Source organism: Dromaius novaehollandiae, chromosome 1 (genome assembly GCF_036370855.1).
Source record: "Dromaius novaehollandiae isolate bDroNov1 chromosome 1, bDroNov1.hap1, whole genome shotgun sequence".
NCBI lineage: Eukaryota > Metazoa > Chordata > Aves > Casuariiformes > Dromaiidae > Dromaius > Dromaius novaehollandiae.
In genome coordinates, this window is record NC_088098.1 from 129,284,601 (window position 1) to 129,308,081 (window position 23,481).

General features: G+C 38.8%; 1 protein-coding gene across 2 annotated transcripts; it reads left to right on the forward strand.

Moving 5' to 3' along the window:
- The first annotated feature begins 4,283 nt into the window (after nt 1-4,283).
- TASL (TLR adaptor interacting with endolysosomal SLC15A4) lies at nt 4,284-22,463 on the forward strand. 2 transcript variants are annotated; one of them, XM_064518424.1, is made up of 2 exons: nt 4,284-4,341; nt 21,259-22,463. In XM_064518424.1, the coding sequence occupies exon 2, from the start codon at nt 21,281-21,283 to the stop codon at nt 22,166-22,168; it is 888 nt and encodes a 295-aa protein (XP_064374494.1). In that variant the 5' UTR covers nt 4,284-4,341; nt 21,259-21,280; the 3' UTR covers nt 22,169-22,463. The 2 variants fall into 2 exon arrangements, with proteins under 2 accessions (XP_064374494.1, XP_025957445.1); XM_026101660.2 differs by lacking the exon at nt 4,284-4,341 and adding an exon at nt 14,877-15,062.
- The last annotated feature ends 1,018 nt before the right edge of the window (nt 22,464-23,481 follow it).

Below are 23,481 nucleotides of genomic sequence, written 5' to 3' on the forward strand. Positions count from 1 at the left end.
TGCTTAAGCTCTCTGGTTTGATCTGCCTGTGTTTGTGAGTCGTCATTGTAGGTACATTAACTTCTAGAGGCTGAGTTGATTCTTCTGTGCAATTTAATAACATTCCAATGACTATAAAAGAGTAGTCTGCTTGTATATGCCCTTTATTGAGACAATTAGCACCAGAAGATATTAAGGGCATAGATAAAATCATAAGGCTAGACACTCAGATGATGAAAATCAGTGTAGCAGTGGTAAAATTCATCTAAATGTTATTGCCAAAGTGGAAAAATTACTTTTCTAATGACATTATATGGTTCCTATTATTCTGAGATAAATTCATAGCTGACTCCTCATTCTGAATGAGATTATATTTATGATATAATAACAATATAAAGAAATTTAATTGCTACCTTTAGCCTCCTCTACACGTTCATTCCTACCATATTATTTGAGACAGGAAGTCAGCCTTAGGCAACACACTGTGCTCAGTTTGATTTCATGTGCTCTGTATATAGTTCTTTATGTTCTACTGTAAAAACAGTTATCTTGTTAATGACCAAGACCATACTGCACTGTGACTGTGAGTCCCCTACTGCCGAGTGTTTCGAAAATACTACTAGGAAAATTCTTGCTCCCCCTGCAGTCAATGGAAGCTTTTGCAGTGAAATTAGGGAGAAAAGGAGGCGTGCACCTGCAGGTGCCCTGAAAGGTGCTTGCTGTTTGTTGCAGCAGAGGACTGTGTGTGTGTGTTTGTTTTCTTTGTTTTGCTTTGTCATTGCTTACCTAAGAAGGAAACTAGATTAAAGTTTTAACATCAAAATATATTATGCTTGAATATCTTTGCTTACTATATTTGTTTATCTGCTGTATTTTTGTAGATAAAATAAATAGTGAGTTGTTTCTACATATTATAAAATAAATAGAAAAGCTTGCTTCCATGACTAATCATTTTGGAGTGTTTCATACAAAGTTCTCAGATGATGAATGGTGAAGCATGTGAGTCTGCTACAATAAAAAAGGACAGAGAACACCAGAAATCTCAGAGGCATCCGAAATACAGGAAGGTACAGTTCTAATTAATGAGCATTCAGAATAATATTTTAAAGCATGACTTAAACTTTGAAAATAAATGATGCTAATACTAAATAATTATAATTATTTAGTATATGTAATCTATATGATTTAGTATATAATTTTTCTTATGTACATACAATTTATAGAAACACATTCATAATTTAGAGTAATGGTATAATACTATTTCCAGATATTATATTGAAAGAATACCAAAATATACATCAAATACCATAAAGTAGTCAGTAGTTTTCTAAGAGTTCAATAAAATCAGTTTTTGTAGCATAATTAAGTTTGGGAGAGACCTCTGGAGGTCATCTCTGTACCCTCTTTATACTAGAGTTTTACATTTATGGACCAAACACTATATCTATAGATAGGGTGCAGCTCTGAAAAATGCTAAGCCTTCCCAGTTCCTAAAAAAGTCAATATGAGATTAGAAAATGTTTCTTCTTGAATCAACTCCTTAGCCCATATACAGACAAAATTACATGCATGGGAAGTTTGTCTAAGGAAGGGACTGATTAAACTGTCTAAAGAGATCAGGATTTTACGTTTCTATTTAAAAATATTATTGACTCTAAGATCTACAAGAAAAATAAAACCCATGTAGTCATATAAATAAAAAGCTTTCAGTTTTGAATACCAGTAGAAAGACTAAAATAAATGAAAGTATGTCTAATTATTATGAGAAAGTAATTTGGGGTATATCAAATGAATATTAAGATTATTTGAGCAAATGAAGCTTGTTTACAACTCCCATTCATGCTAATAGGAATGCCTAAAGCAATGGAAGAATGGGAGCATTCAGCTGTTTGAAGACACTGGGAGAAATTGCTCAGATAGCATTATGTAGTAGAAAGCTACAAGTTGCTGCCAACCATTTTTGACAAATAGCAGAATTAAAACATGATTATATTTATTCAAAGCAAAGTAGCTGTATTATTCAAGCCTTTGTAACTATTCATTTCTGATTTGAATTCTTTGGATACAATTTTTCTATTATACTGTGTAATTTCTTTGTTATTATCAATCCCTCGTTACCACATTCATTCAATGAAAAAAACAATGTTTCAGATCACTAAGGGTATTTTTTCTAAGGTTCAAGAAAAAAATGTGTAGATTGAGGTACGTTATTCCTTAAGTTCATATAGCTCACAGACAAGAGAATTTTTTTCCATATTGGCTTTTTTACTCATCCTGGGTTTTTTTTTTTGCCTTTTTCTTTTTTTTAATTTTATAGTAATTAGGCTTCTGACATAAAACAAGGAGCTCTGCTATGGCTCATATGTGATACTATCCTTATACACTCCAGCAGGAGAAATCACATTTCATCATTTTGACAACTGAGACAGCCTATATGAAACAGGTGATCCCAGCTAACAGCACGTTTCACATGACAGCCTGCAGGGCAGGAGAGGAAGGATTTAAGCATCACATAACAGAATTAAGCACTGGATATTTCACATGCTTTGAAGTCAGTTCAGAGCTGCATATTTTGGCAAGTAAAGGAGACCTTTTTTCTTTAAAATGGATTAACTCAAAGGATATATTTTTAGCTTGGAATATTAGTTTTTCTCCATGGCAGTCCCATAAAATGTAAGGATCAGATTTATACTGTGATACAGCAAATTTCTCCTGAAGGAAACAACCTCTGCACTATCTATTTGCCTGTACAAATAACCCTCATCAGGAATCTTTAAATGGCCAGCCTTACAAAGAAAACTGATATGCAATTGCTCATTAAAGAAGAGGCTGTTTGGGAAGAAAGGTGAGAAGCTCTTTTCCCTGAATGTGTTGTGTCCTGCTTCTGCTAGAGGAGTTGCTATGTGGAGACCAGCATTTGTTACACAGTCACTCTACCTGTTTTGTTGACTTAAGCTCAGACGCTATCTTATTTATAAGAAATTTCACAGGTCATGGGAAAGTTCATTCTTCAATTTCATGTGCAATTCTCAGTTCATTTACCTCATGAGGCAAAGTGTCAGTACCTGGAACGTGCACTGCAAAAGGGAGTTCAAGGGTGGAATGTCTGTGTCTTATCGAATCTTATCAAATATGATTTATCTTACTAATGTAAATCTGAAGAGGCCCAGACTCTTCTCCTCCTCTGTCCCTTGTGCCATTAAACCTGAGCTGTGCCATTGGCAGCACGCAATTCCAATCACCTTCTGCGGGTGCTGGCCTGAGGACTGGCGAAATGAAAAGATGTAAAAGGATATCTTCCAACCTGCAGGTGAAAGAGCTTCTGAATTCCCAGGCGGCTTCATAGCAGGCATTTTTTAGAGGATGGACAAAGTTCCCTTCCTCCTGCGCTGCAAACACACCCACTGTTCTCATTTCGGGCAGATTGCGATTAACAAACATTTCACCACTTAAGAGGTATGACAGCCTCTTAGTCCTAAGGAATTTAACCTACCACTTTAAACAGCAAAAGGGGTAAGTTAGGTGCTTTGAGGCAAACTATCCACCCCTCTCCTGTCTTTTGTGTTAACCCATGGGGACCATAGCCCACCAGTATAGACCAGGTCAGTCCATATCTGCTGGGGCTGTGACTCGGGGAGCTGTGACATGCCAATAGTTCTTCCTCTTTCCTAGGCTGCTCAAAGACCTATATCTTGGACAGGAGGTGTCCCTCAGTCACTCTGCAGAGCTGGTCGAACCTGCTCAGCTCATCCTGGAGGTCACATTGTCTGGCAGGAAAGCAAGGAAGAGAGCAGCCAAAGTTGTTTCTCCTCCCTCCTCTCCTTAGCTGGAGTGGAAAGGCAGCTGGGCAGTTACCAAGCAGCTTCTGTGCTTCACAGGAAGGCACAGGTTACCCAGAGAGCTCCTGCTCTGCACTGGATACACATCTGGGATGGTGGAGGAGCTGTGGGAAGTAACTCAGAATTGTAGCGCTCCCTCTGAGGCTTTTCTGTAGGGCGAGGTACCTGATTCAAACACTTCAGTTAAAAAAAAAAAAACAAAAAAACCCCAAAACACAGGCCAATCCTTTAAGGTGGTCAGCAGAGTCCAGGTCTTCAGCTGACCTTTACAGTCACCCTACAGAGCCCTCAGGGCCGCTGCAGAACAGTACGGATAAAATGACCACTTCTCTCTGCAGTCCAGAGGCTGTGAGTGGTAAGCAAACAACCTCCTTTAAGGGCAGCAAGCAGTCTTGAATAACCCAAAGGAGTGAGTTCTGCCCAGACGTAATAATACGGGGTTAACAGTGCTGTGTCCTGGTCCAAGGCTAGATGTAAACTGCTGAGATCATTGCATCAGGCATGCGTGGCAGATCGCACATGGGTGAGTCTGGGGTGTTGTGAAATGTTTCCTAGTTACTTGTAACAGTAAATCCATAGCAGAATGTGAATTGCTGCTCTGATACTAGATGCTCCTTATCTTTTCATGGTATCTGGGTGTAGATAATTATATTACGAACTTTTTCTACATGTCTTGGCCAACTCAGCATGAATAGCTGCTAAGATGGATGATGATACCGGTGTCCATAGAACCACTTTAATTTTTAAGTTATAACTTCTGTCTTATAAGTAAAGATGTTTGTGAAGTTAGGTGTGATACAATGGGACCAAAAAAAAAAAAAAAATTAGAGGTGACACAAATACTAAACGACTTTCATCTCTGATAATGTATCCAGGTCCTTCTTAAAGGAAATCTTTAGCAAGCCATTAAAAGTGTGAACTACCCAGCATAAAATGAAAGATAAACAGCAGTTTAAAGAAAACAATGGACCGGTCCAGAAAAAGGACCAACCTCAGCTGACACACAGGCCTACATTATATTACTTTTCAAGAAAAATACAAACATCCCTTAATATTGACTTCCAGTTTAGTGGGTATTATTCCCACTCTTCCTAGCTTCATATTTGTTTTTATTTTTTCCAGCTCTTCATTAAAAATAAGAACCAGGTCTTCTACATTGTCCTAAACTGGCTATATTTGCTGGCTTCTGTTCATTTCCAGAAATGTCTTTGCTCTCTTTGGATTGTTGAAGTCAGCAGTGAAACTTGTTCCAAGCACATCTTTTACTATGGAAATGAAATTATTTGGCCTGTGGCCTTGTTTGATTAGCTTTGTTTTAGTTTCCAGTTTTGTTTAGTGGTAACTGAAATCACTGGAATTCGTTTCCCTTTTGTGTAACCAAATCCACGGAGATTGTCTTTTCTTTCCTGAAAGGGTTACATGCACTAGAACTTGCTATTTATTGGTTTTGTGGGTTGAGAAAATGAATGATATAGTATTTAAAGGTCTCATCCAGAGATATAAAGGAACTCCAGAACAATGTTGGCAATATAGTCTGAATTAACAAGCATCAAAAGTTGCTCTGAGCATAAAATCTTCCTCTGCCTTTAGCCTCCATGTTCATCCTTTGTGATTATTCTGTTATCTCTTTGTCTAGATTCATATCTAGCTTTTATTTTTTTTATTGCTGTGCTTATAGTGAACTTTTCACACATCACTGTTATTTAATGTTGTAGTAGTATTCACAGTATTCACAGAGAAGTATTTGCTGTCTATTGTACAAAATGTTATCTTTATTTTCTACCTCTTTCATACTCAGAGTCAGAATCACTGAGGCAGGAAGGAACCTCTGGAGATGGCCTAGTCGAACCCTCCAGATCAGAGCAAAGTCAAACAGAGCAGTTTGCTCAGGGATGTGTCTAGCTGGGTCTTGAATATCTCCATGGAGACTCCACAACCTTTCTGGGCAACCTGTTCCTGTGTTTTACCCTCAGTAAAGATATTTCTTCTTATGTTTAAATGTGATTTCTATGTTTCAGTCTGTGCCTATTGTCCATCACTGGGCACCATTGAGAAGAGTCTGGCTCTGTCTTCTTTACTCCCCCCATCAGGTATTTATACGGATTGATTTATACGGATTGATCAAATCCCCCTCACTCTTCTCCAGGTTGACCAGTCCCCAGCTCTTTCAGCCTCTCCTCATATGAGAGAGACCTCAATCTCCTAAACATCTTTGTGGCCCTTTGCTGAACTCACACCCAGGAGCTCCATGTCTCTCCTGTACTGGGAGCCCAGAACTGGGCCCAGCACTCCAGATGTGGCCTCACCAGGGCTGAGTAGAGGGGAAGGATGACCTCCCTCAACCTGCTGGCAATGCTCTGCCTAATGCAGCCCAGTATTCTGTTGACCTTTGCCACAAGGGCACATTGGTGGCTAATTTGATTTTATTTTTTCTAAACTTTTCAATATTTACCTTATTTCTAAATCTTTATATTCCTTCTATCCCAATCTTCCTAAATAAGTATAATCTTCATTGACTCCTCCAAGCGCTACACCAGACATGCACTTTTGCTTAACTCACTGAGTTCTACCTTAAAGCAAATGTGTTTGTTGATTTCAGAAACCACAGTATATCCATTTTCTTACATTGTTTTCTTTTTATGTATAGAACTAAACACCGTTTTGCTATCATTTTTCCTTGCAAAATCTCAGTTTCAACCTCCATCTGAAAAGCTCCCTTGCTTCTCTCTGCCTGTATAACTGCCTGATTTCTTCTTCTTTTTTTCTGTTCCTCAGCAAAAACAGAAATCAGCTCAATGACCCTTGGCTTTCAATCAGCTTTTCAGAAACCTGTCCACGATACCGTTCCTTCCTCACACCCCTTCTGCTAGGTCCACATCCTTGGATATCACTTCAACAGCAAACTGCAATAGGCGTAGTTTCTGTTGGCGGATGGAACTGACAATTTTCTCTGTGCTATTCCAGCCCCTAGTATTTGCTGCTTTTCCTTTTGGACTGAAAGTAGGAAGGGAGTTTGCTCATAGCACTGTTGCCCAAGAATACCCAACTCTGACAAAACTACAGGCAGTGGTTTTCTGGGATCTAGTTTATATGGACCAAGGTGCAGGAGGCTTTTCTATTATTGTCTTGTTAAAAGTACTCAGTGGGATCAACTGCTTTTCTTTTTGCTGCTTGCAGATTTCCCCTATCATCCATGCTGTCAGTCTCCTGACAGTGGCTGAATTCAGCCACTATTTTCAGTTTAATTTACTAATGGAGAATTTGGGCTAGCTGAAAACTTGTCTTTCTTGGAAAGATACAAGAATAGGAAATGAGTGATATGGAAGTTAGAGTCAAAAGAAGAGCCAGTACTTAGGGAAAGTGCACGAAATTCAGCTAGCAGCCACTGGATGGCTCCATCTAGGTAGCACAGATATTTGCCCACTACAGCTAACATAACCAGACCTCTTGCATTACTGTGAATTTTTTGTGGTATTTTGATACACTATTAGAAAATCCCTTGTGAGTAGCCTGTGTTGCTTCGACTTGATTATGTTGCACTGAAGTATTATTAGAAAAATAAAAAAGAGGAAAAAAAATCCATCTATTGTACAATCCTATTTTCCACTAAAAAGCTCTCTGCTTGACATCTGAAAGCCTCACTACTAGTGGCTAGTTGTCACTGAACCAAGAAGTACATTGGCAGCATGAGGCATGATTTATTTTTAACAAAGACTCAATAAAAGCATCAGGATTAGATTATGCATCATATGGGAGGATTTTTGTACAGGTGGGAGGTGTTCCAGCCATTCTATTGCCTTTGGAAATATCAGCTGAAAGTTTTACATTATGATTAACTAGTTCCCCCTTAAGAATGGCACAGAAAGTCAGAGCTTGTCCCTGAGAGTCTATCTAGCCACAGTGGAAGTCTAACCAGTGGCAAGCCAAGAAGAAAAATACCTGTATCCTACTGAGCCAGTCTTGCAGAGAGGAATAGTCTTTTTTTCCTCAAGACACAGGCAGGTAAACAACAAGCTCCTCCTCTTATTAGCTGGGATTTGCTGAGGCTTAGAGTTTACTAAACCTGGAGACCTGCTGAGAAGGGAAAGCAGAGCTCACCCAAAGGCAAAAAGTCAGAAAAAGGGTCTCAGGGGAAGGAAGCCAAGGGGAGGAGAGAAGGGTTGGCTGCACCATGCTCTGGCAACTTTGGTAAAGCAGCTCCACACTCTGCTCCCCTCTTCCTAGAACTGTGTTGGCTCCTGCAGCCTCAGTGCTAGGCACTGTTCTGTGTGAAAGACTGCTTAAATGAAAGGTGGGACTACACTGCAAGCAACATTAATATTTCCTCCCAGACCTACTGATTAGTCTTATCACTAGTCTAATAATGATGCCTTTCTCTCTGGTGCAAAAGATGTAATCAGCTGCTACTTAATTGAGTAGGCAGATGTGAATAATCATGTCAAACTTGTGAAGCAAAGATTGAATTATAACATCCTGTGCTCAAAGCAGCTGTGATTCCAGCAGGAGGAATTCATCTGGCACTATGGAATTGAGATTTAGGCTCAAGCACTTTCTTATCCTGCAGGAGCCACTTTGAAATGCAGTGATCTGGGGTGGCTGCTTTATTTGTTTACCATCTGAAATACTCATTTTGATCACTCACATTTGCTACACATACTGGGATTTACAAATAAAAGAAAGCCAATTAAGAATAATTTTTCACAGTTTGCTGTGATGATTGATATGAGTTCCAAGCATTCAAATAAGTTGGCTATGTATGGAAAGTCTTAAACAAAACTGAAAACAGAGAGAAACCACCAAACCTTCACATTATATATGCATATTTTAAAAGTTTAGTTACTTACAAAGAAAAGACGCACCTTTGGAAAACAAATGAACAGAAAAAAAGTCGTTGTTAAATTTCCTCTTTGAAAACAGACATTTTAAAAATGGACTAGGCCTACCATAACACAGAAATCCTATGGAAGGTGAAGAACTGATGTCTTTGCATTCTAGAAAGCTTAGAAATTGACCCCAGAAGATCTGAAAAGATCTGGAAGGTGCAAAGATAAGCAGCTATGGTTGCTGACAAACTGTTTAGCAAAGCTAGGTGGTAAGATGGGGAGGAATACATTTCATTGCTTAAAAAATAGTTGCAGTTTGCACTCTACCCAGCACACTGCCGAGCTTCAAGTTGCTGTCTGCTGTCCTATGCATCAGTATTTCAGTAGTTAAACATATATCTATGTATCTATAGCCAATGTATTCATACATTGTGGATCGCCTTTTATCCTCATTATTATTAAGGCTAGAGGGCTGTAAAAACATAGGTGGTATTTAGTTTCTTCTTTTTCTTTATAAGGCTAGAGGGCTGTAAAAACGTAGGTGGTATTTAGTTTCTTCTTTTTCTTTACAAAATCATCCTTTTCTAGGTTATGCTATTGGTTAAAAAGAAAAGAAAAAACAGAAGAAAGAAAAGGCTTTGGATTTTTCCAGACGTTGACAATGGAAACAGGCAAACAAACCAAGCAGTCCAGCTTTTGATGTTTTACAAACCACTTGTGATTCATGCACTGCAGGCTAAATGACAATGCTTATATACTTATGTGTCCATATATGGTTATGTGGAAAACCACAATATACTTTCTGATATCACTTGTAGAGTAAGGTACTTTTTTTTCAGAATACATTGGAGTAGCATTATTTATGACCTTTATAAATATAGGTGAAACAATTTGACCACTAAATGTAAAAAAAAAAAAAAAGAATTATGAATGAAGGTAGGTTGAGACTGAATGAAAAGACTTCTGAACTGTGGCAAGACCACTCTTTCAGTTCATGTAAATCAGTGAGACGAGAACAGAATATGGACTAAAAAGGCTTCATTAACTGATTATTCTTTACTAATAAAGGCTTATATTGGGAACATAACACAGAACATCTTCAATATGCAAGGTTCAATACCGCCATCTTCTCTCAATGAAAACTCTCATTGGTCTTGGACAATTTATCAGAGGGTATAATGGTCTTGCTTATAATTTTCTTAGATCAAAGGCCTTGCTTTTCTTCTTGACTTGCACATAGTTTGAAGCTATAGAAATAATTGGATATAACTAAAAGATTTATGTGAGCCACCAAAGAGAGAAATAAAATACAATATGAAAATTAATTGTATACTTATGTTTATTGGCCAGAAGCAGTATGTGAGGCAGTGAATAGTTTTCTATTACATTGTCGCATGAAGGATAAGAACCATACTATAATACAACAAGAAGTCAGGAAAGATTTAATGATCATTTGTATGATTTCATTTTGAAATACCATATGCTGGGTGCCTAACTTGATCTAATAAGCTGCTCTGCAGGTGCTTGTGCTCCCTTACTTTCATGTTCCCAGAGTTAAGTCTCCGGGCCCTGAAGGCAACTCTTCTGCTGGTGCAATACGCCTCGTGCTGGGAAGGGAGCCTCTGGCCGTGGGCAGCTGGAAACGGCACATGCAGGTGTCACCAGCACTCCCTGTCTTTTCCAGAGCAGCAGGCCAGTCTCTGTGCCCATTCAAGCCCTTTTTTTCCTCCTCAGGAATACATGTCCACAACTGCTCTTGTGTGAGTAGAGCACAGCAAAAAGGAGACTGATGCCAGAACCACCTTTCTTTTCCATAGCAGACTGAGGACTTTTTGTGAGGTTCCCTTCAACCTGAGATGATTCAGAACCAGACATTGCCATGCCAGGAGGATGCACTATAACATGTGAGCAAGCGAAAAGGAAGAGTGGGGAAGATACTGACCTTCTACTCTTCCTGTGCAACAACAAAAACAAAATTCATGGAACAGAGAAGGGGGACGGAGGTATGAACATGAGACTAGTAGTTAGAGTACTCATTTGAAAGATGAGAATCCTCATATGTTATCTAGAGAACTATATTTATTTTTTATTATCAGCAGTGAAGAGGAAATAAAACTGTACAACAGAGAAGCTCCTTTCCTGCTTAAAGACTGATGTTTTACACAAATAATTGATTATACTGTTGTTAATTATCACACTGGGAACTGAGTTTCAGACTCTAATCAAGAGTGTGACATACTAGGAAACCTGAAATATAAGTGATTTTGCTATTTTAAGGAACATAGATTATTCCTGATCATTCTTTATGATAAAGTACTGAATAATGTGCATATCTCCTTCTGATACATACTTCCCTTGCAAAGACTTAAAGGAATCAAAATATCTCCTTTGTCATATTGGATGAAGTAAATATAAGTTAGGCAATAATCTTAAGATGTTATATTTAACTTTTTAATTCCAACATTTGTAGTTGATGATATAGACTTACCAAATGGGGATAGAACTAAAATTTTTGGTAGCCTTATAGAGCTTTCTATGTACATGCCTGCTTGAGTATATGCACAAGAAGACATCTATTTTCTCCACTTATTAATAATTTTAACAGAGCTATACAATATTAGTCATGTCAAAGGTTCCCAACTTAAATTTTTTTGAATACAAAGAGCTTTTCTCCTACAATTGGCAGGCAGCTGCCTTTGCACTGTTTGACAAAATAGGCCCATGTTAAGCATAGATTTATCCTGAACTTCTGTAGTAGAGTCTGTAGCTATAGAGAAGGAACTTCAGCCTTCTCTCCAGCCTTCTGTCCATACTTATAGCAGTGCAGCATTATCATTCACAACACACTGAGCCACAGTAGCTGAATAGCATCATCAACAGTGCCAAAGTTTGCTTGGTGAATAAGCAATTAACTCGCTAGTACTATCCTATAGAAGAGTGCATCAATAGGGCTCTGCAGTTTTGTTTACATCAGCAAATAGCGTATCACATTTGGAGAAGATCTGGACAGCAAAATAATTGGTGGTGAAACCCTACATCCATGGTACACGTGTTCTGGAGAGGTTATTTTGGACTAGCTCTAGTGTGATCTCATGAATGCCCATGAGCAGCTAGCTAATTTTAAGTATGGTCTTGGCCTGCGTCCTCCTGTTTAGTTTCATCTAAAAGGAAGCCTTTTCACTTGCTCCAAGACTGGGCTATGAGGCAAAACAAAGCACAGTAAGGGGGTACGACTGGGGGATTTGCTTTGAAAGTACACTCCTGAACTGAACTAAAAAGGTAATATAGATGTGCTTCGGGCCAAAATCAAAGCGGTCTCCCAGAGGAAGCTCTCTCCCTGAGACTACAAGGAATGGAAGGAATGTGGGAAAGAAGGAAATTTTTTTTTTGGGGGGGGGGGGGAGTGACAACAACACATTCTTGATATGTTGGATTCGCCATGGCAAAGTACATTTAGAAAAATGTGTAAGCATGGACTTAGACATTGAGCTGCATTTGCAGATGGATTGAATGATGCCCTAAGCTACCAAAATTGCCCTCCCTTCTCAGAGCTATTGCCTCTGGGACTCAAAGCAGTTCCTAGGGTTTTTGCAAAAAGGGGCCAGGTGCTGTTGCGTTGGATAATCTCCCAATTCATTCGGTTCTGAATCTGGCCCTCCGAGTGCTGTACTCAGATGATAAATCACAACGTAACAATTCATATAGGACAATACTTCTTAACTGGGGATAATCCTTCCAAAGTCAGGAGTGAAGGTGAACAAGATCACTGGAATAAACGTGTATCCCCAAAGTGATGCACTTTGCCTAGGTTATCAAGGTGTTAATATGCAATTTGCATGACAAGAAATGACAGTTCTACATCTCTTTCACAGGAACATATAGCTACTGTGCAGGAATATGGACATTGTTTTGCTTCCTCCAGAGTACTGAAAACATTACATGTGCCTACCTGGAAAAAAAAAAAGACCATCTATTTTTTCCAAATCTAGGGGCCTAAAGCTATGTCTTAAATACATAGTCAGGTATCTGTATAAAGTACACTGATTTTTCAGTGGTTCTGGGTAGCTGCACTTTTATGGCTGTGGAATCACTTTTTACTTTTGAAAATCTGCCTGTTTATATCTTGTTTTTAAATGGATTTAGAAGATTTAAAATATATTCTGACCACTCTCTGAGGGCTTTTACAGAAATGCCTTTAGACACTGCCAAAATTATTTCCCAATAGTTTAACTAGAAATATTGAGCTCTTGTATATATGGAGCTCTGTGGATCTACAGAAGAGGAAAAACTTCCTAGTGATTTCTTGCTTGCTTCAATACTAGTTCAACCAGATGATGGAAACGTCAAGAAAAGTGTCAGCACACTAAGTGAATAACTCTCTCATTAAGAGAAGAAATTCTGCATGGCCTATGGACTGAAATTCATTTATATTTTAACTCCTTACAGACAGTAGTTGTCAGAGAAAAAGGAAATTTGAGGAGTATGTCCATAATCTTTGGGGGAGAAAAACCCCTCTCAGTATTGCTCACTATTTGAACATGTGTACAAAAATATTTTGGGGATGCCTTACTTATATAGAGAGCCAAAATAAGACTGGTGACACTTGGACCAACTTCAGTAGGATAGATTTGACAAGGCCCATAGCATTGATGAAAGATCAGAGAAAAAAATACAACATTAATGCACACACACAGAGTTGTCTATTACCACAATAACATTGCTCCCACAAGGAATACCTTTTGCAGAAAAGAACTCTTGAGATTTCCATTAGATTGCCAATTTTGTCCAGCTCTTGTGCTTTCTAGACACTGCCATTCATATGGCATAGCATATGAGTGGGTACAGAATTATTTGATTAAACTATTGTATAAATTACAATGCATAGGTAGGGCCCAGACCCAGAATGACACACATGCCTTTGAATTTTTTTCCAATCATATTTAAATCTGGACTATGTGGAAAAAGAGGCCAAATTAGTTTGGAGACAGAATAAGATGAGGTCTAAGATATTAGAACTCCAGTTTTCATGTGCGAGATATCGAAGACTGCATTATCTTTCCCCCTCCTTTTTTTTTTTTTTTTTTTTTTTTTTTTTTGTAGTAACCATTGGTTCACTGTCTTAGCACTGGGCTTTGTGAAAAATTCAACATGAAAACAACATCAAAAACACCTGGTAGCACTGTCCAATTACTATTGAATAGGTAAGGTATCAGGAAGGTTTTCCTTCTCTCAGTGTTCTAGATTAACACTGATACGTGTCTTGATTGATCTCAATTTTTGTGAATGATTTTACTAGAAACATTGTGCTACAACATGTATTTTGGCTGCCAGTGTTCCATGCTTCTGAGAAAGACAAAACCGCCAATAGCTCCTTAACAATAAAGTTAAAAAACGCTGAGAACGAAAATCAATTGCTCTTATCTCTGTGATGCTTGGATGCCTGATGATGCCTTTTTAAGCAACTTCTGGGCATCCTGTTAAGAGTAACTCAAACAGCCCATCTGCATCCATCAAATAGGACATGTCCTCTGTCCTTTGAGGAATACTCCAGCACCAGTCTCAAAGCCATGTTCATTGTCTATTCACCTCAAGCCTGGCAAGTGAACTCCCACTTGTCTAAGCTACTGTAATGTACGGCCATACTAAGGCAAGCTGCCCGCTTGGATCTGGCAGGCAGTGAGGTTACTGAGTGCACAGCAAGCCTGACTCTCCTTACGAATGCCTATTAAAGGTTTTATAGGTATCCCAAAAGCCAGATCAGGTGAACCACCTGAGCTGTGATGTTTTGTGGAAACTGAAATGTAAGAGGGTGCAGCACAGCCTCTTAGGAGTTGTAAGACAACAAAGTTGGTCTTCTATGAAGTGCATTTCTTCTTTGGCACATCAGTCTTCATATCTATCTCCCACTACAGTCTTGATATGTCTATTTAATAGATGTCTTGCTGTTTCAATTAAAAAGAAAATGATAGAAAATGGATGAAATGAGGTACACCATATGTTGCTAACAGATTAGCCGTTTATTAATCTCTACAATCTCTAAGAGTGTTCTAGTTGTTTAATTCACTATCTTGTATAAGAGTTAATAAAGAGAAGTCTGGCTTCATGGGCTGAATATGTTGCAATCAGCTATTTTAACAATACACAGTTTCACAAGAAAGTTTCATTTAGACATAAAAGAGGAAGTAAATCAAACATGTTGTGGTATAGTCAGTTATAAAAACCCTCATCTCTTAAGAGACTTTCTTTCTATACTTCTACTCTAAGGAGGATTAGAAATCAAACACAAATCATCTTAGAAGTATATTTAAAAATAACAATAAAAACAGAACATTGCATTTTGGGGTAAGACAGACTTAGAGGAAGCTTTAAATTAGTTGGAAGACAGACTTTCTGTACATGGTCAGCTGCTGTATCTTTGGAGGTAAGAACTTAAAATATACCTTGTATTATATAAATGTATGAAAATGTTGCTCTTGCTTATCAGTGTGGCTTTGTCTGTTGCTGTGGGACCACAGCTTGTAGCTGGTAAAAGGAAGATATACTTTTTCTGACCATCTTGAATGTAGGGTATGTTTGTAGAGATTCAGACTCTGTCCACATGCAGTTTCTACTGCCTTAAGAAATGAAAAAAACATTTCAAAAGCACTGTCTTCAAAACCACAATTTGCCATGCTTGGTCTGTAATAGGTGTCAAAAGTGTAAAAAGAAAGAAGTTTAACTGTTCCTCTGTCACAAAATCATGCTAAATAATATCTATTTTGGAATACTTTAAGGGGAGTCTTACCAGTTGTGTTGCTTTTATCATGACTATGGCATTTTTATTGACCTTCGTGTGCATGTTAGTGTACTGTACAAACCACATCTTAAGTGGAATACTCTCTTTGTAGATTAAAAATAAAAATAGGCACCATACCTAGAAAAGCGGGCATCATATATTGAAAAAACAGTTCATACAAAAAAGTTGAGACTTTTCTGAATAAAAGATGATGGTAAGAAGTAGAAACAAAGAAATGTTATCATTGTATTTTCATGATTCACAGAAAATTACTGGTGTACATACACACCCATGCACAGCCCCTGGTAGCTTCCCCCTCCCTTTTCTTTTTTTTCAACTCTATAGCAGATGTGACTTTAACATTTCAACGCTAGTCAGTGCATCATTTCCCTCGCTTCTTCTGGGAAACCCCTTCAGCCTTTTCTGTCTTTCTTGCTTTACCATTTATTCTTTCCACTTCTAGAAAGTGTACTCTCTTCTGTAACAGTGCACATGAATTATTTTCCCCTTTACTTCAGCCGTTTAGATACAACTTATTTCAATTCAAACAGTTCAGTCACAACAACTGACAACTCAAAATACACACAGAAATCCAGAAACATGAGATGATTTCCACCCCCAGAAAGACACAAAGCCTCAGTGCAGAAGTATCATGTAGTCAAGTCATCCTTACCAACATGGGGCCTGATACTTTTCTTCCTCATGTTTCATGTTGTTGCTTACAACTGTGCATATTAGATGTAAAATGCTATCAGATCAGAATGATAGTGCCTTAAAACAACTTTGCATGGGTATGGATGATTAAGGCAGGCATGGAAAATGACAAATCAGGTACAATTCTGATTTGCACAGGTAATCTGTATAAATTGTCAAAGGACTCAAACTGAGAAAACAGAATAGGATGGGAAATGATTTAAGGGCTTAGGGAGCTATATTTATACAGATACAATTTTCATTGTATTTTTATGGAAGCTTGTCCCTAGAAAGTCCACTTATTTAAAGATACAACCACATTCAAACACATATTAAGATTTTTTTTAATGAAAATAATCAGCTGCTCCCAGGGATCACTACCATCAGTTTAGTGTGATTAAAAAAGGATAGACACTTGTCTAACAAGAACATTCAATATTACAATACACAGATAAACTGTACTGTGATCTTCGTGGGGAAGGGGATCTCTCCCCTCCCCTGCTTCCTTCAGGCTACCCTTCAAGGTAATTCCTCTCTTCTCTGGAAATACAGGATTGTCATAATCCCAACCCTTTTCTATTTGTTTCCCCCAAAACAACCCCAACTTCCCTTGTGCTAAAGCCACTCTTAACTACCCTGTGTCTCTTGGACTGTTGACATGTGAACCAAGAATAGGAGCAGGGCTCACATTTTCTTCTGTGGGAAGACAGCAGGGCCCAAGTTAAAGACAAGCAGCAGAGCAGGTGGGTAAAGCTCACGACTGCTGCCACTGTAAAAGACCATGACACAGTCCCACAGATACCACATTTTCCCAAGTGGCAGCAGGGAAGGGAGCTAAACATGCATTAGGTAGAGCTGGGATGCTTTTGCAGAAGCCCTGTTTAGGCAGCCCTCTTGTCTTTTGCCATGGACAAAGTGGGCTGACTCCTGCCTTAAGGAGCAACCTATATTAAACTTGCTCCTTTTCTAATGGGATTCAAACTCCAAAATTAGTAGACTTCCAGCATTAAGGAAAGACTAGACTCATCCATTTGCATATTTGATTATACTCTCTTCTTCGCTCTCCTGATTTTCCCTGTACAGGGGCTGCCTGGGGGCTGTTCTGCTCCAGCCCTGGTAGAAAGTGGAGTACAGTTGTGCAGTGCGAGTGGGCTCAATGTTCCAGCTTCCCTGCTTGCCAAGGGAACTCTCATACCCATGACCTGAAACCTGAGATGTATCCCAAAACTAACTGAAGGGCTTTATGTGCAAAAATGGGGAAAAGAAACCCAGAGATGGATCCATCCTCAAGACAGGGAGACTTTACCATCTGAGATCCATCTAGTAAATCAGCTAGAACTTACTTAAGCTATAACCTGTACTGTGACTTGAACTCTGACTACCAACAGCACAATTTTAGTGCCATTGAGAGCCTTACTCCAGAAGCTGAAAGCCAAACATACTTTGTCCAAAGGGATCTCTTTTGTGAGCTTTTCATCCCCTCCTTTGCAATGCAAAAGAAAGTCCCTTTTCCCACCAAACTGTGATCCCAGGCGGCACAACATTCTTTCTGTTCTCCCTGGCAGCTTTTCATCTTGTTTGGGTTTTTGTGCAAGATGCACATTTATAAAGTCTTTTTGCTTATTCTGACCCAAGTACTTACATTCTATTTGCTTGTTCCCATACTCTGATCTTAGGTCTTTATGCAAAGATTTGCACCATCTCCAAGCCTTATATCCCAGAAAATTTGCTACCACTTGGCAAATACTTGGCAACACTATTGGCTTTATACATTCATTCTGCCTTGGAGCTTTCTTTCCACTGAAGAACTCAACAAATATCTCAGAGCAGTGAAGGGCGTTTTTAAGATTGCAGTGTGTTAAAGACTGCATAAGATAGTAAAGACTGTGTAATAAAAAACACCTTCTCCTTTCACTATGTCCATACAGGATGTAGTCCACCAAGGCAGTAGCCATCTAAAGAAAAATCCCCTTTTTCCCCTCGCATGCAAAATTTATCTCATGAAAAATGTAGATCAGACTGTTTGTCTGTGTGCAATGGAAGTCATGCAACTTTTTTTTTTTCAGGGAAAGGGAAGAGAATACAGTTGAATTTGAGGAGTATGAGACCCAAAATATTGAAAGGCATTATACATGATCTATGTGGACTTGGAATCTTGTGTATATATACAATATATGTATATACACACACACATGACATGGAAGGGGGATTAAGAAGAGATGGGACATGCAAAAGGAGAGTCAAGGAAAACAGTCACCCTTATCACATGTAAAATACAAGAATTAAGGCTTACCCATTGTGTGAACAGCCATTGGTAGTGAGACAATAACAACTTTACTCTATTTGGGTATGTATTATAATAAGTATGAGGACCAGAGAAGAAATACATATGCACCTCACTTCTGCATTCAGGCTCTCAGGGCCTATCCTATCAGAACTCCAATTATATTTCCTCACAGAGCTGAGAATATTGTCAGATTAGAGCAAAAGTCCTTGCCAGCTTCAGAGGGGAAGCTGGTAACTTATTCAGCCAAAGAGATAATTTTTGAGCATGAAGTGAGCCTGAACTTTTTGAATTTCCCAGTTCTTTTGTTTCCACTCCCACTTCAGACTGTATGCTCTAAAACTCTGAAAATAAGTACTGCAGAATACAGTGCACAGAAATGAAACCAACAGTTTCATTTCCCTAATGTATCAGCTTATGACAGAAACAAGATACATCTGGGTAGCAGAAAAGACAAAAAGGTCACATGCTACCTGAACACAAATGTCTTTATGTAACGTTGGTTAAAAAGTGAATAGACGATATGTTACGTTTCACTCATTTCTCAGGATCAACTTCAAAAATAAGCATAGGAATAAGCATATACCTATTCCAGATTCATGTTAGTGTAAGTTAGCGATAACATCACGATAAAGCCATCTGGGCTATGGATGAAGGGGGGAGGGGAGAGAAACAGTCTTTTTGCACTGCAAAAGGAAGAAAAGGGAGGAGAAAAGAGAGGAAATTAGTCTCTAAGAGAGATTTCTGTGGTTGTACCTTAATCATGGCTAAAACCTAAAACAAGACAGAAGCAATATACTTCAAGGAACGCCAAACCCCAAACTTTTTTTTTTTTTTGCTTCTCATGTTAAGTAGATTATACGTCATTAATTTGGACCTCATGGAAAACCAATTTCCACTCTTTTATGCCTCCATGGGTCTCAGTCCATCCCTCTCCCTGTATCCTTTTATCACAGTTATTGCAGTCCATGGGAAGTCCCACATTATTAGCAAGAGCAGAGAGGATCCAGATTCTCCAAAGCAAGTGTTTGGACACATTTAATTTTCATGAGTACTTCCTTCTGAAGTTGATTTTCTCATGCCTCATCTCTTCTAAACTGAAAGAGTTTTCACCTGAGGAAAGTCTTCTCTCTTCTTGTTCGCAACTTTGAAATAAAGTCTATATCCATAGTAAGACAGAATTTAGCCAACATTTATTATTAGTGTGGTATTTTGCACTAGTAACTGTAACACATGAAATGCCTTACAGAGAACTGAAAGTCTTTTTGCTCTTGTAAAAGAGCAAAAAAAGTGGCATGGGTGGTATGACATGTGCCAGAGATGCCACCTCCCCTCTCACAGCTTGTGTAAATATGTTCTAGTTCTGGTGCTCCTTTGCAGCTGGTGTTTTGAAATAGTCAAGCAAACTGACAAATAACTGGGGCATGTTCATATCTGCACAGACAGTATCCATAAGGATTAAGAGTATATAATTAGATTAACAGATAAATGAAGAAGATTACTCACAATTAAAATAAAATACTATTTCCTCATCTACCACATGCTATTTCGTGAACAGAAAGAAAAATTCAAATCATTTTTAAGATGTACTTTCTCTTTGCTGGACCACACAAAATTTCCTTATGACATCTTTCTCAGGGGTTGTGTACTTGTCATTTGCTTTTTTTTTTTTTTTTTTAAAAAAAAAAAAAGAACAGGTGGAGTTAAGAACAATTATGCAGTAGTGGAACTCCTAGAGCCTGGGTAGAACATTTGCTAATATGTAGATGCATATACATCCTTGCTTTTAAGTCCTGCCTTTCAGTGCTAACATGTCTGAACAGCTTTTGACGCTGAGCTGCCTGCTCAGAGACTGGAGAGAGTTAGTGACTGCTGGAGCCTGATTGTGCCTTTGTGGGATTGCGATGGAAACTGATTTCAGAGCTGGTGGTACTCATGACTAAACCAAGAGTTAAGGAGCTGAAGTACTTCTTAAGTGCATGTGTCTTCCTATGGGAACTCATTGCACTGGAATGTGTCTCATCAGAAGTACACTGCAGATTTCTACATCTGGGGTAGTCAATTTAAGATCCCTTTATAGTAACTGGAGAGAGATAAGCCTATCTAGGGCACATTCTGATAAAGGTGTCTAAAACAGGCCAGATGAATCATACCTGCAACATGCCTTTCTTTCTCCACTGGCTTTAAGGGGAGATAAGGCAATAACCTTAAATGTGGACATCTACACTCATTATGTTTGAAAGTTAGAGACAATTTTATCCTGCTTACAAGTAGAAATGTGTAATAATATAATGATCTGAGACTTAACTGAAAAAAGGATCCACAGCTGCAATCACTGATTAGGCTGGAAAAGGAGGAGTTATACTCTTAATGTGCATTTCAAATCAACATAGTTCAGAGGTAGATGACAAACTACAGACAGTGAAAGTTGCTTCAAAGCATATGGAAAAAAAGAGGGAAAAAGGCATACTTGGCTTCTCAATAAAGTTAAGGGAAAAGCCCATAAGTATTTAAATGTAAGCCATTATGCCAAGTATTACTACAACAAACCACTTCTTGTTCCTTTCTTCCCAACTCACTAGCCATTGGCTGTGTTGCACGTAGCATAAATATGCAATGTTTAAAATACTTTGATGTGATTAACAGCACAAGGGGACTAGCTGATGACTTCACTCATTCACTTGAGTCATCTAGGACAGAGACACTCATGTTAACATCTGACTCAGAAACACCTTTCTGCAGCTAGTAATGGAGTTGCAAGTATAATCACTACTCAGCAATTTTGAAATGAACTAATGCTTTCTTGTTATTTTTCTGTCTGTTGATTGATTCCCAGCAGTAACAACCTGGTTTGGTTCTTTACAGTTCCTTTCCTCTCTTCTCAAGGATGTTGTCAGAAGGTTACCTTTTCAGGATCCCCTACCTTTGTGAAGATCACTTTGACTCTGAGCTCTACAGAGAGAGCGCAGCAGAGGAAGTGGCATGTGAAATGAGGTCCATGCATGGCTTCGAGTGTTCTTCCACAGATGAAGCACAAGGAAAAGGTCTCTTTCAGAGATGCAGATCTGCTGGCAAATATATTTCCTCAGTCCATTCTAAAGGCAGCAAACGCATCAGTAAGCAGAAAGATAATCTCCCACAGCCTACCCAGCACCCAGCATCTGAGGGGCAGACACCTCCAGCTGTGGACATCTGTGAAGGGCTGACGAGAAAAGATGCCTATCTGGTTCCATCTTCCTGTAAAAGCATTTGCAAGAACTACAGTGATTTGCACATAGCTGGGGACTACGTGATGCCCATCAGCTCAGTAGCAACAGATTTTACCTGTGACAGCGGGATAGGTCCCTTCTTGGAGTCCTCAGAGATCCCGCCACCCATGGAGTCGGTGAGGGTTCTCCCCAGTGACACTAGCCGCAAACCAGCCCAAGGCTACTCATCGTGCTGGCGAGCGGCAAGTTTGGTGCTGCACCACCAGCCCCTCTCCGACTCAGCCCTGAATGACTACCTAGAACAGAAGCTGGTGGAACTGTATAAACAGTATATCATGGACAGCACAGTAAATAGGGCGTCCCCCACTCAGATCCTGGCCTCTGAGCTTATCATGACTAATGTAGATCAAATCAGCATGCAGATATCACGAGAGAGGAATATGGAGACCACCAAGGCCAAAGACATTGTCATTAGCCGCTTCTTACAAATAGCCAGTGAAAAAATATCCTCAGAAATTAGCACACCTAGTCTGCATATTTCCCAGTATAGCAACACTAACATATAATATTAGCATGTCTGCAGTTAGAAAGCTTTTACGTTCTGCAAAGTCAATTTTTAGATTTTTCTCTTAAGACATCTTGCTGCTTTATAAAAATGTGTTTTCAGGCTACCACTTAAATTAAGCCTTCCAGTAAATATCATTACTTATTTAATATCTGTACAGTGCAGCCCATACACCATGGACCAGATGATTTACAGTTAAAAAAAAAAAAAAAGTGTTTCCCAAAGACTTTTTTCAGTAAGCCTCAAACATTACAAAGTGTTGGTAGGGAAAAAAAAAAAAAAAAAAAAAAAAGAAAGACTGAAAGCATATGATACTCTTCCAGGTCTTCAGGTATTCTCTTTCTTCCCCAAGTGTTAGACATCTCATTTTAATTTTCCTCCTCTCTTTGGAATCTGCCATGCTACCTGTGGGTCACTGTGAACCAAAGACTTAGGCCTATGCAAACACAGTCACAGTGATTATAGAGCCACAGAAATAGAAGTCCATTTTCCCACCCCCCAAACCAACTCTACTTCTGACATCCCTGACAGATGTTTTTATAACCTGTTCTTAAAGATAACAGATGAAAAACACTTTACAGCTTTTTCTGTACTAACTAGTTATTATATTGGTGTCTTCCTGTTCAAAAACTACCATCCCTTTTTGTGATCCAAGCGAAATTTCTTTGTTTCCCAATAGAGTCCATCAGTAGCAGTGTGTATGTGCATCTGCGCATTTTGCACTGAGCAGAGTTTTAACCAAGGATGCTGGTGGCCTGTAATCACATATAGCTGGCAAATGCTATTTTTGTCATGCCTGTTTGCAGACCTGCAGCTTTGGAACACAAGTCAAAAGCAAGCCAAACTTAAAACAGAACACAGGATTCTAATCTTTGGGTTAAAAAGGGAATATTCAATAACTGACTAATACAATAGCCTGTTTTAGGGCTTCTAACAGATATGGTCATGTAGGGATAGTGATAACAGAGGGGGAAGAAAAAGAAGAATTCACTTTTGTTAAGAGAATGCCAAACTGAAAACTCGAAGCCCTTTTAAATTGATGGGAGCCACTCCTCTGGATGCTGAAGGAAATCTGAAATGGACCACTAAAGAGTGGTCTGCAGAGGCACGTGCTCATAATTAACAACACACTCCTGTTTGAGCCTGTTATTGCTTTCCAGTTTTACTGTCCATAGGTAACACCTTCTCTTGTTATGAGCATTGGCATATCATAAATCAAAATCATTTAAATCTGATGGATTTTAGTAATAAGGTCCTTATCTTGTAAAATTTTGCTAAATCAAAAAAACAAACAAACAAAAAAACCCAACGAAC